At 41.2% G+C, this 14,325-nt stretch overlaps 1 protein-coding gene across 1 annotated transcript in view; it reads right to left on the reverse strand.

Annotated features, from left to right (window-relative positions):
* Positions 1 to 452: 452 nt before the first annotated feature.
* Positions 453 to 14,325, reverse strand: part of LOC104467239 (extracellular calcium-sensing receptor-like) — a gene marked incomplete at its 3' end in the record, with an annotated part of 32,327 nt that continues 18,454 nt past the window's right edge. Inside the window, exon 4 of the mRNA XM_010080956.1 lies at positions 453 to 683. Within this exon, the coding sequence (XP_010079258.1) occupies positions 453 to 683 (231 nt within the window). The remainder of the gene's footprint in view (positions 684 to 14,325) is intronic.

Genomic DNA, 14,325 nt, shown 5'->3' on the forward strand with positions numbered 1-14,325 from the left:
GAAGTGTCTATTCCTGCTCCTAATTTAATTAGGAGCAGGAATAGACACTTCTTGATATAGAGATACTGGAGTGGAACTGTCTGTTTTCAGCAATGAAACTACTGAGCTCAGGAAAACTTGGCTTAGTCAACAACCAGACTTGGGTAATGAATTTCTCGTCCTTGTGCAAACAGCATTGAAAAATTCCAAGCCATCTACTTGGGCCAGGAAAAAAGGCATTACCTGAATGATTAATACATAGGCTCAGGTATAGGAGGGGAGAAGCATCTGCCCGTTATTTCCAGAAGCGTGTAGCAAGGGTGTGAAAGACTACGGCAGAGACCGTGTATACTGTGAGATGAATGGATCTTTTAATGAGACATGGAGCCATAATGCAAGGAATGTGCAAGGTTAGTTCAAATTTCAGCTTGTGGAAACTTGAGAGATGTTGCTGTGAGGATTTAAGCGCTTACCTCCTTAGAGAATCCACTCCACAGGATCTTGTTTTCATTAATAAAGAGCCTCTCCCCTTTCTTGGCATAAACATTGTAGTGCCCAACCTCTTCAAAGACGACTGAACCATCCTCTGGAGACAGATGCCAATTGATTATTGAGTAATTCCCTACCAGGTCCCCAAACTCATCAAAATCCACTTGCTCCCCCATGTTATTGGTGAAATTTAAGTGTCGCAGATGCTTGAGAACCTAGAGAGAGAGAGAGACACTGTGAATGCCTGTGTGTCACAACCCTACCACAGCACACATCTGCTATGGGGACAGAACTAGAAATAATCACTTTACTACAGTCCTTAATCTCTTAAACATCAATTAATCACAGCAGTAGCAGGCTTTCTCTCATAGGCATCACACCCACACACAGAGCCTGTACAAACCTCATAGAGAGCACAAGGTATCATGGTCCTCAGGGTGGCCAGCTTCCATCTTTAACACTTACCAGTCGCTACCCCATCAGCTATTTAGCGTTCCTCTTCAGTCCCTTTGAGCCATCTCTGCAAACCCATCATTCCTCTTCGGGGGCAGAGAAGTGGCAGCAGCCCCTGAAGTGTTTCAGTCACCCTTGCATCCCTCTCACCCTGCTCTTGCAACCACTCTGCATAAATGCTCTCAGTTGGCATAATCTCTGAACGATCAATCACTCAGAAATGGGAACGCTTGAGAAACCATTCAAACTTGACTTTTGAATTGAAAAAACCCAAGCCCAATGCACCTCAGTAAAAAACAACAAATCGAGCTCGTTCACCACATGGCAGGCCTGGAGAATTAACACCCCTTTTTTTGGCTCCTGTCTCCTGGTTGCATAGTTTCAAGTAATCTTATTCTCCCTGTCCCCATGTGTAATTTTCACCTCATGCCTTAAACTGTCAAATGCTGTGGACAAGAGCAGTTAACCCCAGGAACAACTGCAGCTGCAAAATTAATGATCTAGATAACCTGACAGGTAGATCAAAGAAACTGCAGCATGAAAGAAAGCCTGTACTGGCAACAATTCATCCACATAATATTTTTCTCCAGAAGTCTGTTGCTGGTTTGTGCACTTAATAAGATTTTATTTTTCTCATTTAATGGATGTTCTTAGGTAGCTTCTCTGTAGAGCTCGTCTGTGGAAAGCTGAGGTGACTCTGAAAGCACCTGGTATAAGCTGCCCCTCGACCACTGCGACATAGTTGCTGCTGTGATTCTAGTGCCTCCAGCAGCTTGCACACCCAGTCCTCTCTCTGTTAGCCATGAGTGCCCACACATACAGTCCTGGATGGCAAAATGTAATAAAAAACAAAAGTAAATCAATTTGTGTGGGCAGGCAGAGCCCTTCTCACCCCGTAGACATAGAACAGGCAATATTGTTTTAATGAAGCCTTTTCACCTGGAAACACAGGGACAGAGGAACAGAATCACTGCATTAATTCCTGTCAGTTTTGCTAAATTGTCCCATTTTTCTCTGTTTCCTTTTGGCATCCTCCTATCTCAAGCTAAACTCCCCAGAGCTACAGACACTCCCTCCTTTTGCTGCCTATATCAATGCCAGCCTGAGAAAGTCTGGATAAATAGTAGTACTATGCAGGACATGGCTGGCAATACCTTTTCAGCTTTTTGTGATGTTGATAGAAGTACATCAAAATATTGCCACAGTATTCAGTCTTTGAATAATAGGTGAGATGGCAGAGGCAGAAGTTTTTTTCTTTCTCATCCCTGCTGGCCCTCCTCTGTAGACCAGTTCCCCCATAAGGTGTGCAGCTGCAATGATCTCCCTGAAGAGTCAGGACCTGCCCCTAGAAGACTGTACCTTCTGACAGACATGGCAAAAAAGGGTGCTCTGCTCTGGCACTTTGCTGTGAAGGGATGGGCCATTGCCTGCTGTGGGGAAGGAAAGAGGAGACTCCTCTTGCAAGATTCTTCACTTCAAGTCCTGCCTCTCGTGGCCAGCTGCAGCAGCAGGAGGCTGGCTGGTCTTACGGTCAGTGAGATGAACGGTGGAGAAACTTCTGGATTCCCTGGATGTAATTTTTTTTGGTCTAATTTATTAACATTAATCACAATTAGTCTATTTCCTTGCGTTACCTCCTGACCTTAGGCTTCTTAGAAAGTAATACATATGTTAGCTACTGGTGGGTTTAGTTTAGGATTAGTTTAGCAGCTTGTTTCCCTTGGTCACACTACACCTGAGGACTCAGGTTATAAACCATTTCATGTATGAGCTGATGTCTCTATCTGGAGGATAAATATTAATATAAAAACACTGATCTGCACTTAATGTTGTCTTTCCTCAGGCACAAAATAGCAGCTCCAGCTATGCAGCCATAGCTGGGGAGCAGGAGAGCCCAAGTGTATCAATTCATGCAGGAAAAACACATACCCTATTTAAAATCCCAAATGGAGGGGCAACAGGAACAACAGGGTAACAAAACCTGTTTTTCTCTTTCCAGCAAATACCAAAGTTTGCCTCCAAGTATAAATTTCTGAGGGGCAGCTTGTGAAGTGGTAACTGAATGACTGTTAGGACATGTTCCTGTTGTAGATGGTAAGAAAATCCCAGGATGATATCTGTATATCACACAAGTTCTGCTCTGTACAGGATGAAAATATAGTTTTAACAGCCAGGGAATATATAAGCACAAAACTTTAAAAGAGGAAGTTGTAGACTTTGAATAACTACAGCATTCTTTTACAGGCACCATTCTGTCAATGATTAGCTAAAGGCTTTACAGTTAAAAATGTGTCACTGTGTTTTGTAACTAAAAATAGAAACACAAATACCCAGGACTCAATCCAGAAAGACTTAAAAGACCCTGCTTCAGCGAGGGCAAGAGCACGTGCCAAAGGGTGCATGTGTCATATCCTGGAACCAAGAGTTTACAGAAGTGTTGACCTCGTGGCTTGAATCAGCAGCCGGTGGAAGCCTGCAGGGAGAGCACTGTGCAATGTAATTTCTTCAGATGTTTCTTTCTGTAATTTTTCCTTCTTTTTTTTTTTTTTTCTCTCTGTCACAGGCTCCATGTTGAATTGCAATGCCTTTTAATTAAAACACCTATTTTCAAAAAGGACTTGCAAGCTGCCCTCTTTCTTTCTCTAATTTTTCCTTCTTTTTTTTTCTCTCTGTCACAGGCTCCATGTTGAATTGCAATGCCTTTTAATTAAAACACCTATTTTCAAAAAGGACTTGCAAGCTGCCCTCTAGTTCACTCTCGCATTATTCCTGGTAAGGCCATTCCCAGCCACGCAGCATCCCATGCTTTATATGGGCTAGATATTCTGGGTTATGTGGTTTTTACTGGAAGGATCATAAAACCATAACATAAATATAGTTGTACTAGGTCAGACCGGCAGCCCGTCTCCCTGGGACCTGTTTCTGACTGTGGCCAACAGAAAATGCCTTCACAAGAGTAGAAGGGGACATGATACTTTCCCAGAATACTCTTACACATTTTGCAGCTCAGTGACCTCCTGGGCCAAACGTCTTTGTACTTGATAACCTGCAGTGGATTTTTGTTCCACGACGTTGCACATTTGTGTTCTGCACCTGTGCAGACTTTTCATATCCACAGCCTCCTACAGCAAGGAGAGAAAAGCACCTCTTCTAACCTCTCAGAAGAGAGCATCTCTTTTGATGCCCTTTGTGCTTATGTTGGAAGAGGCAAACAACTGTCATTTGCTACTCACCTTTTCTATGTCTCTTAGAATTTCACAAACTTTTGCCAGATCTTTCTTCAGCCACCTCTTTCCCAGGCTGATGAGCCCTATCTGACTCTGCTGCTTCTTGTACAGAAGCTGTCCCGTTCACTCTTCTCCAAACTTTCCCAGTCTGCTTCATCCATTCTGAGACTGGCACATGATATTGAAGTGAGATGCACCAAGCATTAATAAAGTAGCCCCAAGGCACTCTGTTTTCCCCTCTGTCTCTTTTCCAGTGGGACTATTCCTAACATTGCATTTGCTTCTTTGGCTGTCACTCAGACAGAGCCACCCAAAGACCTATTTGAGCTTGAAGATCTCATTTGTAATTAGTCGGAACTGACCATTTATATATATCCTCTGCTGACTATCTTTCAACCAACTGTTTATCCAGGCAAGGACTGAATTTGGTGACAGAGTATCAAAAGCCTTCTAGAAGCCTGAGCGTACTCTACGAAAAGGATCTCTCTTGTCCACATACATTCTGATGCCTTCAAAGAACTTCAGGAGGTTTGTGAGGTAGGGCTTCTCTTTATAGAAGTCATGGTGACTACTCCTTAGCATATTATATTTTTCCTTCTTCCCCCCCACTACTGTTTCTAATAATGGGCTCAGTCAGGCTTTGCTAGTTCCTTGGATCGCCTCCAGAGTCCTTTTAAAAAAAAATATGTCAACTTTCTAGGCCTCAGGGCCCAAGACTGTTTGAAGCAAGGGGTTGGTCACCACAGCCACTTCATCAGCTACTCCATCTGTGAGCTCAGGCAGAGCTCTTGGGTGAACACCATTCACTTGCTCCAAAATATTAAGGTTAGTTTTGCTCTTGTGTCCCATAGTTTCTTCTATAATCACTTCAGTATCAGACAGATCCCTTACAAGTCCCCCAGATAAACTCAGGAACCTTCTCCAGTTTGTCCACAAAGAGCAAATTTTTCTTCTGCCTTGGCCTTACCTTGTCTTTTGCAGTGATCGTCTATGGCTCAACAGACAGTCCTACTGCTAAAGTGTTTAAAAAAGGATTTATGAGATTTTACCCCAATTACAGCCTGTTCCTCATTCTGAGTTTTGGCCTGCCTTATTTTATTTTTACATTTAACCTGCCAGAGTTTATGATCCTTTCAATTGAACTCACTGGACATAACTCAGCTATTTGGAAGATGCTGTCTCGCTTTTAATAAACACCACTTAATACCTTTGCTTTGCCTTGCCAGCTTCCTTAGCCTTTCTCCACCTTTTCTTGATCTGCAGTAGATATTTACTTTGTGTCACTAGTAGAGCCAGTGGCAGGCAAAAAAACCCACTTGAATTGTAAATGCTATCAAGCATGAATGTCCAAAACTGAACTTTTCTGCTCTGGAACACAAGCCTGCTACTTCCTAGCTGCAAGCAGTATGTACTGGTTGTACATTTTGATAGCAGCTGGACTAAACAAAAGTGGGGAAAGTGAGTGAGATGCTAAGCAGGTTAAAAGCTCTAGTCTTGTCAATTCTTAAATAAGCAAACATCAGTATCCAGATCTACTATGGGTTGTCCTTTACTCTCTCTGAACTGTGACAGGTTCTTAACTAGTCTCCATATACCAGCAAGGATTTAATATCCTTGGCTTCCTTGTGCAGTTTCTTTCTAACATGTTTCCTCACTACTTTCAAATGGTCCTGCAAGAGAACTGAACCTGGGCATGTTACAAGTGTCTGTCCCCACAAAAGACAAACAGTTCTCCCTCCTAACATGCAGTTGCAAGGAATCCTATCTTGACAATTAACATAGTTTTAATTTCTGTCTACCTAGCTATATCCAGGCCTGTAAACCAGTTCTGAACCAATGGGTATCAAATGTTTTTCCCTTTGGTTTGGTAGGGTGCCCATCCTGAGAGCAGTGAACAATTCTACTTCACAGCTCAATGTGAAGACAAAAAGCTGGCAACTGTACTGAAGATGGCAAGCCCTCCCTTTCATTCTGAATTGCCGAGGGTGCATTCTCCCCTCTTGCTTCAGACTCCTAGTCAAGCCCCCAGAGAAGATATTTTTGTTATGCTGTAACAGGCTTACAGACTTGAGAGCTCAGCTATCACATTAGCCCAGTGGTCATGGCATATAGGATTTGGTTTCTGCCGGTGGTCAAGTATCAGGAGGAAATATGCCCATACCAGCTCTGAAAGAGCCACTTGTAAAATACCTTAAATGTTCCCTGAAGCAACTGATTATTTTTTTTTGCTTTCTTCCTTTTATTTCCATCTATGTGTCAATCTTTATTTACACACTAGCAAAACTCTAATTTTTACTGTCTATATCAATGTTTAATTCTTGCTGCATTGCCTGTTTTTTAGGTAGGGCCAGCTCTTAGGCTCTCCCAAACGCAGCGCTGTCATCACAGTATCGACCAGCTCTGACACAAAGGACCTAACAGGCAGGAGGGTGCTGGCCCTAGCCCCTCAGTCAGTAATAAAGCCTGACATGGGGGAAGATGAATTGCACCCAGCTCTTCTGCCCAAAGTATTATTCTTACTGGCAGGAGCTGAACTCTCATTCCCCCTACAATCTCTCCTCCTTCTCGGCTGCCTACTGTGCACCAAAGGGGAGAACATGTAGTGCTGATGTTTTTTTTAAAACCAAGATGTCAGGATAGGCCAACATCATTAATCTTGCCTTTTTCTGAAGGCCATTCAGAAGATAACAGCTTTCTTCAGCCAGTGGAGGCTGTGATTCATTACCATGCACTACCTGTTGCATTCCACCTAAGCTGCCTGGTTTCTAGTGGCTTTCTGCTCTGAAGAAATTACTGTTTATCCACTGTAACCCAAACAGAGAAGTTGAAAGGGACCCAGGAACAGAGCTGGGATTCTCCCTGTAAATGCCTCACAACAAAATGTGATGTCTTTCTGTTACAAAGTGTCCAGCCCCATGCACAAGGAGCTCCTGGTCTGTAGTTGGTATATTGGGCACTTCATGCTGAAATACTGAAGACTAGTCATCACCTACTGTACAAGGACTGGGCTGTACTCCAGGATTGAAACAGTCAGCTTGGTGACTGTGCAGATGAACAAAGGGAGCTAAACTCTGGAAGAAGGGCTGGTGTCAAAGAGCTGAAGAGAAAGAACTTCGATAATCAGACAGAGATACATTGACCGCAACGCAAAGGAATTCTGGCAAGATGAGGTGGACATCCCAGCTCTAGTGAAATGCTAGATCTGCCGGTGACTTGAAAAACAGGGTGAAAGGAAGGGTTCAGTTCAAGACTCAAGAACAGCTGGACAAAGGCTGAGAGTAACTCAAGAACATTCAAAGTTGTTATGCTTTGATAAGAACTGAATGACATCCTCATAAAGCTAGGTAGGTCAACTGACAGCACGACTGAAGGCAAAATGTGTATGACAAATACAATGTGCCATATGTTAGAAGCAATAATTTAAGCTATTCATACTCTTTATTGGAAACTAAATTAACTAACCACTCAAGACAAAGAGACCTGTTTGTTATTGTAGGCAGCTCAGTAAAAACACTCTGTGCATTATGCAGTTGAGAGAACAAACAAAATACTAGGATACGAAAATAAGAAAGAGAATGACACTGAAAATATGATGCCAATATGTACATTGATGGTACAGTTTCTGCTGGAAAATGCAATTAGTTCTAGTCACTTGATCAGAAAAGGATAATAAATTTAAAGGAAGATTAGATACGTCCAGAGGTGGTGGTGATGGCTCTTAGACCGCCAGTCTGACTTCCATTTGAAGAGAAATGAAAGTGAAGGGTTATTTAACTGTTTATGACACATGTAGTGATTTGTAGGAAAGAGGTGACGTATGCTCACAGAAGCAGAGAATCCTGCAAAGCCAACTGACTTTATTCAGGTCTCTCTACTCCAGACAAGTACAGGACATCAGGCTGACATGACAAGATGTGCTGATTGGCATATTTTAACTGATAATTGGTTTGGTTCTGCTTCCATCACAGCTAAGATCCCTAGGCAGCTGAGAGATGGAACTCTCTCCTTCTTCCACTGACCAGTGCCCTCTGCTTGAGGAGGGGCAGCAGTGGTGCTGACGTGGGCACCCACGCATACATTTTCTTTTTTCTTTGTGAGAGAGAAGCAGGCCCTCCAACAGAAACTTGTAGAAATTGGGAGAGAGAGGAACTCAGATGGACTGTGTTGGAAACATCTCACTTGCTGCTCAGTGGAAGGTGCTTGGTGCTTCCTTTGTCTCATGCTGTGCTGTGAGCGTGTGGGCGCCTGGTCTGCTTGGAAACTGATGAAGCCTAGAGTTTCCTATGACAAGGACAGGCTGGACTGCCTATAACTGGGCTGGATGGGTTAGTTTATGTGGTTTTCTAACCAGCAACCAAGGGACGCTGCTTTGCTGATACAAAACTGCAGCAACTTTGGCACTTTCTTGTCAGTGAAAGGTGACAGAAGTAAGAAATTAATAGCTGCCACAAAAGTAGGAGCAAGTAACTTAAACCAAAAATATCAAAGGCATGCATTTCAAAATGGGACTCGATATAATGTGGGACTAATGTGATTTAGGGTCAGATTTATTACAGTACTATGTTTATAAGGCTGTCCAGAAAGAACTCAAAACCACAAGCCTAGTGGATTTCACAACAGATCCTGCACAAGTCGGGTCCAATTGAGATACTTGAGAAAATCCCATTAGGTATTTACTGGTGTTTGCAGATGCCTGAATGTAATTACAAAACTGGGTCTAAAATGCTTCAAAAAGACCTGCCTGCTGAGTCACAGAGGTTCCCAAAGGAATCAAGAAATGATCTTACAGTATTTTGGCATCGCATGGCTTGTTTTCCAGACTGATTTAACTATCAGGAGGTCACAGGATACAGTAGGGATGGGACCAGAATATTTTGTTTCCTGAAGGTCCTTCCTCTAGAATTCCTTAGGGCCATGTGCACACCTGCCATTCTAAATGCACTTGTCTGTAGAATGCAAGTCTTGAGCTTGTACTGCTTAATGAAAAGCTGAGAGCTAACAGCACATCACTTAAGCATGCTGAAATAAAGGATAATGATTTTGCTAAGTGTGACATGACTGGAAAACATGGCAAGAAAGTTTTCATGTGCTTGGCCTTGACTGAATCCACATAATACATGAGGAAATAAAGAGAGTGGGAACATCCTCTGCATACTTCTCTGCTCTAGGATCTTCTGAAACCAAAGATTTACATAGGAAAACATCATGTGAAATCCAGTCAACTGAAATTCAGTGCAAGTATGTTTTATGTTTTTTAAAGTCAAACTTTAAAATGCGACCTTCAAGTCACAGTTCCATTTTTAACTGTTAACTACTTTTTTAATGGAAAAAAGGGGAAACACTTAATTTTGAGTCTGTCAAAATGCTTGTTTGGACAGTGTTATTTCAATTAACTGTAATTAGTGAGTTTGACTAACTCCAGGGGAGAAGAGAGATGACAGCAGAGTTTTTCTCCTTTCTATGTTTTAAATTAAGATCTGGCTGCACGTACCCCAATCTATTTGTATGGCCCAAAGCAAGATATTATGCTACTAGTTCCCTAGAGTCCAAAAGAATCCTTCCTACAAGTAACTCCAGGAGTTAAGGCACCTGGGATAGCCTTGGTCTCAATTCAGTGCCATACCCAAACAGACTTAATCTGATCTAGTGACTGCAGTAGATTTCTTCTGGAGAAAAATGGATGGAGTGACAGCATCTCTCTGTTCCTTACAAATACTGTGAGCATTAATGCAGTTCCTAGTAACCAGGACAAAAATCATGATAGCAAAATGAAAAATAATGTCTGTGGAGAATCCCTAGATGTGCAATATAATGCTAAACAAAATCAAGCAGGCTTCTGACTAGTCTCTGCCCCAGTGATGTGCAAGCACAGGCCAGTGATGACGAAAGTCTCTGTAGCCAACAGAATGGAGAAACTCCATGGACAAGCTAGAGGAAAGGACTGAATGACTGTATTGCATGCATGATAAACCAATTATAATTTCAGAAATGTTGGCTGTGTTCATTAAAATAAAAGCTCCTTATTTAAGGGGTAATGATATGTTGCTATCCTCATCATACAAACAAAGCTCAAACAGCAGTATTTATTATGGTGTGCTCTAAAAGCAAGAATTCAACACAGACCATTCAAACAAGGCTGTGAAACACACCTATTGTATCAATGGAAAGTAGAAAATAAAAAACCTGGAGAAAAAAGAGGAAAAAATCACCAGGCAACATATTAAGAAATTTATTGAACACACTAAAATTGAAAGGTGTCATGTATGCCAGATCCTCATGACATAAGGCTGTAAGAGACAGCTAAAGAGGATGGAGACAGGTAAGGAGGAGCAGGAAAGCTAAATGAATGACATGTTATTGCCCTTGCTATCAGAAAAAAAACCTTGGACATTCTTATCCCAAGGGCACTTGTTTTGGAGCCATAATTTGACGTTAGCGGAGGTAGAAGGTCCTTAAAAAGAGATTAGAGAATAACCCAAGCAATTTAAATTGGATCTAAAAGGCTGACAGGACCAGACAGTTCATCACAGCACTCCATGAGCAATAAAAAGAGCACTAAGAAAGTAGGTTTATGATATATGCATAAAAATACCACTGGCTTTGAAAGATAAAGTCAATATGCTATCTAATATTATCCCACAGCAATCCCAATCCACCTTTCTGGTCCACATGCACATGTAATGCACTCCCAACAGCATGCTTGACATTTCCCCCTGTGTCAGTCTTTGCAGGGCATGAAGCAGAGCTAGCCCCTCTTTCAGAGGCTTGTATTTTTGCTCAGTGAGATGCTCCAGAGTCAGCCTCTGATGGGCTGCGACAGCTGCCAAGCAAAGACAATATCATAAAAGGCAGAGGGTTACCTCTGTAACCAAAGTCTGGTTAGCCTGACATCAGTCCCAGGAAAAAAAAAAAGGGAAAATGAGAGTTTTGGGTTGAGGATCAATTAATACAAAATTATATGACAGAAACATAATTGCTGACAGTCAATAAGGCTTTGAGGAATACAGATCTTGTTAAATCCAAGTGTGGTTGAGAAACATACGCCTTTAGAAATGAAATATCTCATCTTTACATTTAATGTAAAGCATCCATTCATGGATCAAGAATTGCCCAACAGATCTGTAAAAACAGGTATCAACAGAGACAGCCCATCAGTTCATGGGGAAATCCGCCAGCTGCAGTAAACAACTCACTGTTACCCAATATATTCACCAATACTCTGGCAGCAAATACAAAAGTGCTGCTGGGAAAATTTGCAGAAAATGCATGGATTGACATAATGGTAAATAATGGTAAATAATAATGAAGACAAAACATTTCCCCCAGATTGCTCTCCAACATCTGTGTTTAATACAGTGAAGTTTAGATTTATGCATCAAGGCTTAAGAAATTCAAGCCGCTGGCACAGAAGTGGTACCGCATCCTGAAAAGTACTCCTGGCAACTTCATGTAACCTTTCTGTTGCATGCTGTGGCAAGGAAGGCTAATGTAACTTGTGCATGTATAAATGAGGAAGCAATAAGTGTATGTAAATATGGGATTTTTTTCACTGTGCTGAGGCTGTTAAAACAATACTGAATATATATGCCAAAAAGAAGGATGAGTAAATGGACAAGATACAGAAATAAAGCGGAAAAAATGTCTTATGACTAAAAGCCCACTCTGTTTAAATTATCAAGATAAGACTGAGGAATAATTTGAGCAATGGGCATAAGTTTTCTCCGCATGGAGAAAAATAATGAGTACTTCATCTGGATTTTTAAATCTAATAAAGCAAGGCCACATAAGGAGCACTGAAACCAAAGGTCAGTTAGATCCAAACTAGAAATAAGACATGATCTGTGAAAAGAGGTGTGACCTGTCATGGATCATAGTAATAAAAAAAAGGTCTGCTAGTCAGCGTGTCTTTGGGAAAAATAAATCTTGCTAAACACAAGTTTGACTGGCAAACACAGCCCTTCAGAAGTTAAATACCTAGGCTTTACATCCAATGTGAAGCATCCCTTAGCTGGATCAAGATTGCTTTCCTCAACGTGGCATAAATTTACATAGTTTATTACACAAGGGATTTCAAACTCCATGATCATTTGGAAGGTGACTCAATTTGAACTTTTTTTAGGTTCCTATTAAGGTTTTGTGGAGAGAGATGGTCTCTGGACAGACAAAGGCAACAGAACAGGTACAGTGAGAGCTAATTGTCAGTGCTGTTAGACGGTATTTTGTACTGTAGTCTGTATGCTGCTGTCTTTACCCACAGCCATGATATGAAAGAATGATCATGGCCACCTAGTCTAGACTTAATGCCATAATTGCTTTGTTTTTCACTTGTAACAAATATAACATGGAGAAATCCATTGGGTGCAACAGCCCAGGTTGCTGCGTGTACTAATGGTGAAGGATCCATTGGCAGAGGTCCTGACCGAGTAAACGATGCTTAATGCCCTTGGGAGGTCATCATACTGCAGAATAACTGTTATGGCAAAGTATCTAAAAGCTTAAGATAGGGCTCTTTTTTAAAATTTAAGTCTAAATTTAATACTAAGTAACATACAATTAATTGTCCAATTATTAAAGCTAATAATAGAGCCAATGGTTATCCTACAAGCTCAGTGTTTTCACATAGCATAATTCACATAAAATGTCTTGTAAAATCAAAATCTGATTGAAATGTCTTTTCTGGGAGGTGTTTAATGCCTTCTCTACCCAGCTGTACAGAAATGAATCTGCAAATGTGTCTCTCTGCACCCATTTGCTGTCGCTTTCTTCTAACAGCCCCTTATGGATCACTCTTCAAAGTCCCAACAAGGTCTGAAACTGCATCCTGCACAGAACACTGCTGATATTGATTTGAAGAACTGTGCCTCTCTCTAAATCAGGAGGAAGCCATAGCTTTTGACTGTAAATTCCTTCCTATTTAGAACCATAGGATAAATTACTTCAATGTTTGAGTAAGCTGCCTCTCTGTTAGGATGAGAACCAACTGATGCTGCATACTTGATGTCATTTCTTTTAACAAAACAATGGTCATTCATCAAACCTGAGTTCAATGGTTATTTATAATCTATTCAAGAACTACTATCCATTTAAAAATAATTAAAAAAAAAGAGTCCTAAAGTTTCCTGTAGTCACACTGAGGTGGCTGAACTCTAGCAACCGTTTTGGACATTTAGAATGGACATCTGCTGCAAGTACAGTCATAGGTCCCACCAGTGCTCAACTAAAGTCCCAGTGGATTCATTGTTACTGTGTTTGGACACATGTTCCACTTGGCTACTAGCTAAAAACTGCTTTTTGCATTTCCTTAATCAATATAAGTCTTGGCTAGCAAAGCAGCTGGCCTGTCAAGGCTCTGATCTCTACAGTTCCTAAATAACCTTCATGTAATTCCTCATAGAGACACAGGTCAAAGTCCCTTCTGAGCAAAGTATTGCTTCTGCTCCAGTGGGGAGATCACACTTTTAATTCTACGAAGCAAGAGAGTTCTTTATGTGCCATAAAAGATAATTTGTTCTCCTCCCTCCAAACTTCACCCACTGTATGGAGCAACACCAGTCCTTCATAGTGCATGAAAGTTCACTTTGGGAATAAAACCATGTGGCTGGTCAGTAAAGCATCTGAGAAGATGGCCGACCACCCAGAAAGAAAAGAAATAACAAACTACGCTATGACTATCCTGCCTTTGAAGTTAGCTTCAACCCTACATTGGGATAAACGGAAATCAGTCAAGTCAGAGGAATGATTATAACATGAAACTGAATTTTTAATAAATCCACTTGTTTCTTCACTTCACTTTCTGAGTGCCTTTAGCAGGTTCTCAAGATGTTCTTTGTCACCAGCTCTATTTGTGAATAGCGTCAGGAAAGGTCAGTCCTAGAAGAAACTTTACATCTTTTTGTTGTGTAACAGACATGCTGTGTCTTAATAAAAGATACTGATGTCTAGGTAATTCAAGGGATAATCATTATCTGAAGTCGCTACATACAAAGACATTATATGAGCATCTCACGGAGCCTTCCCTAAAATTCCCAGGTCCAATATAGGCTGAAAAACTGACTTCTTCTCCCAAAGTGACAAAGGTACAAATGAGCTTCATAAATATTAAAACCCACTTATTTTCAAATACAGCTTTTGTTGTAATGCAGCATATAAGTGACTATATTAAAAATTACTTTTATGA

The sequence above is a fragment of the Pterocles gutturalis genome, unplaced genomic scaffold, assembly GCF_000699245.1.
Source record: "Pterocles gutturalis isolate BGI_N339 unplaced genomic scaffold, ASM69924v1 scaffold48889, whole genome shotgun sequence".
Taxonomy (NCBI): Eukaryota; Metazoa; Chordata; class Aves; order Pterocliformes; family Pteroclidae; genus Pterocles; species Pterocles gutturalis.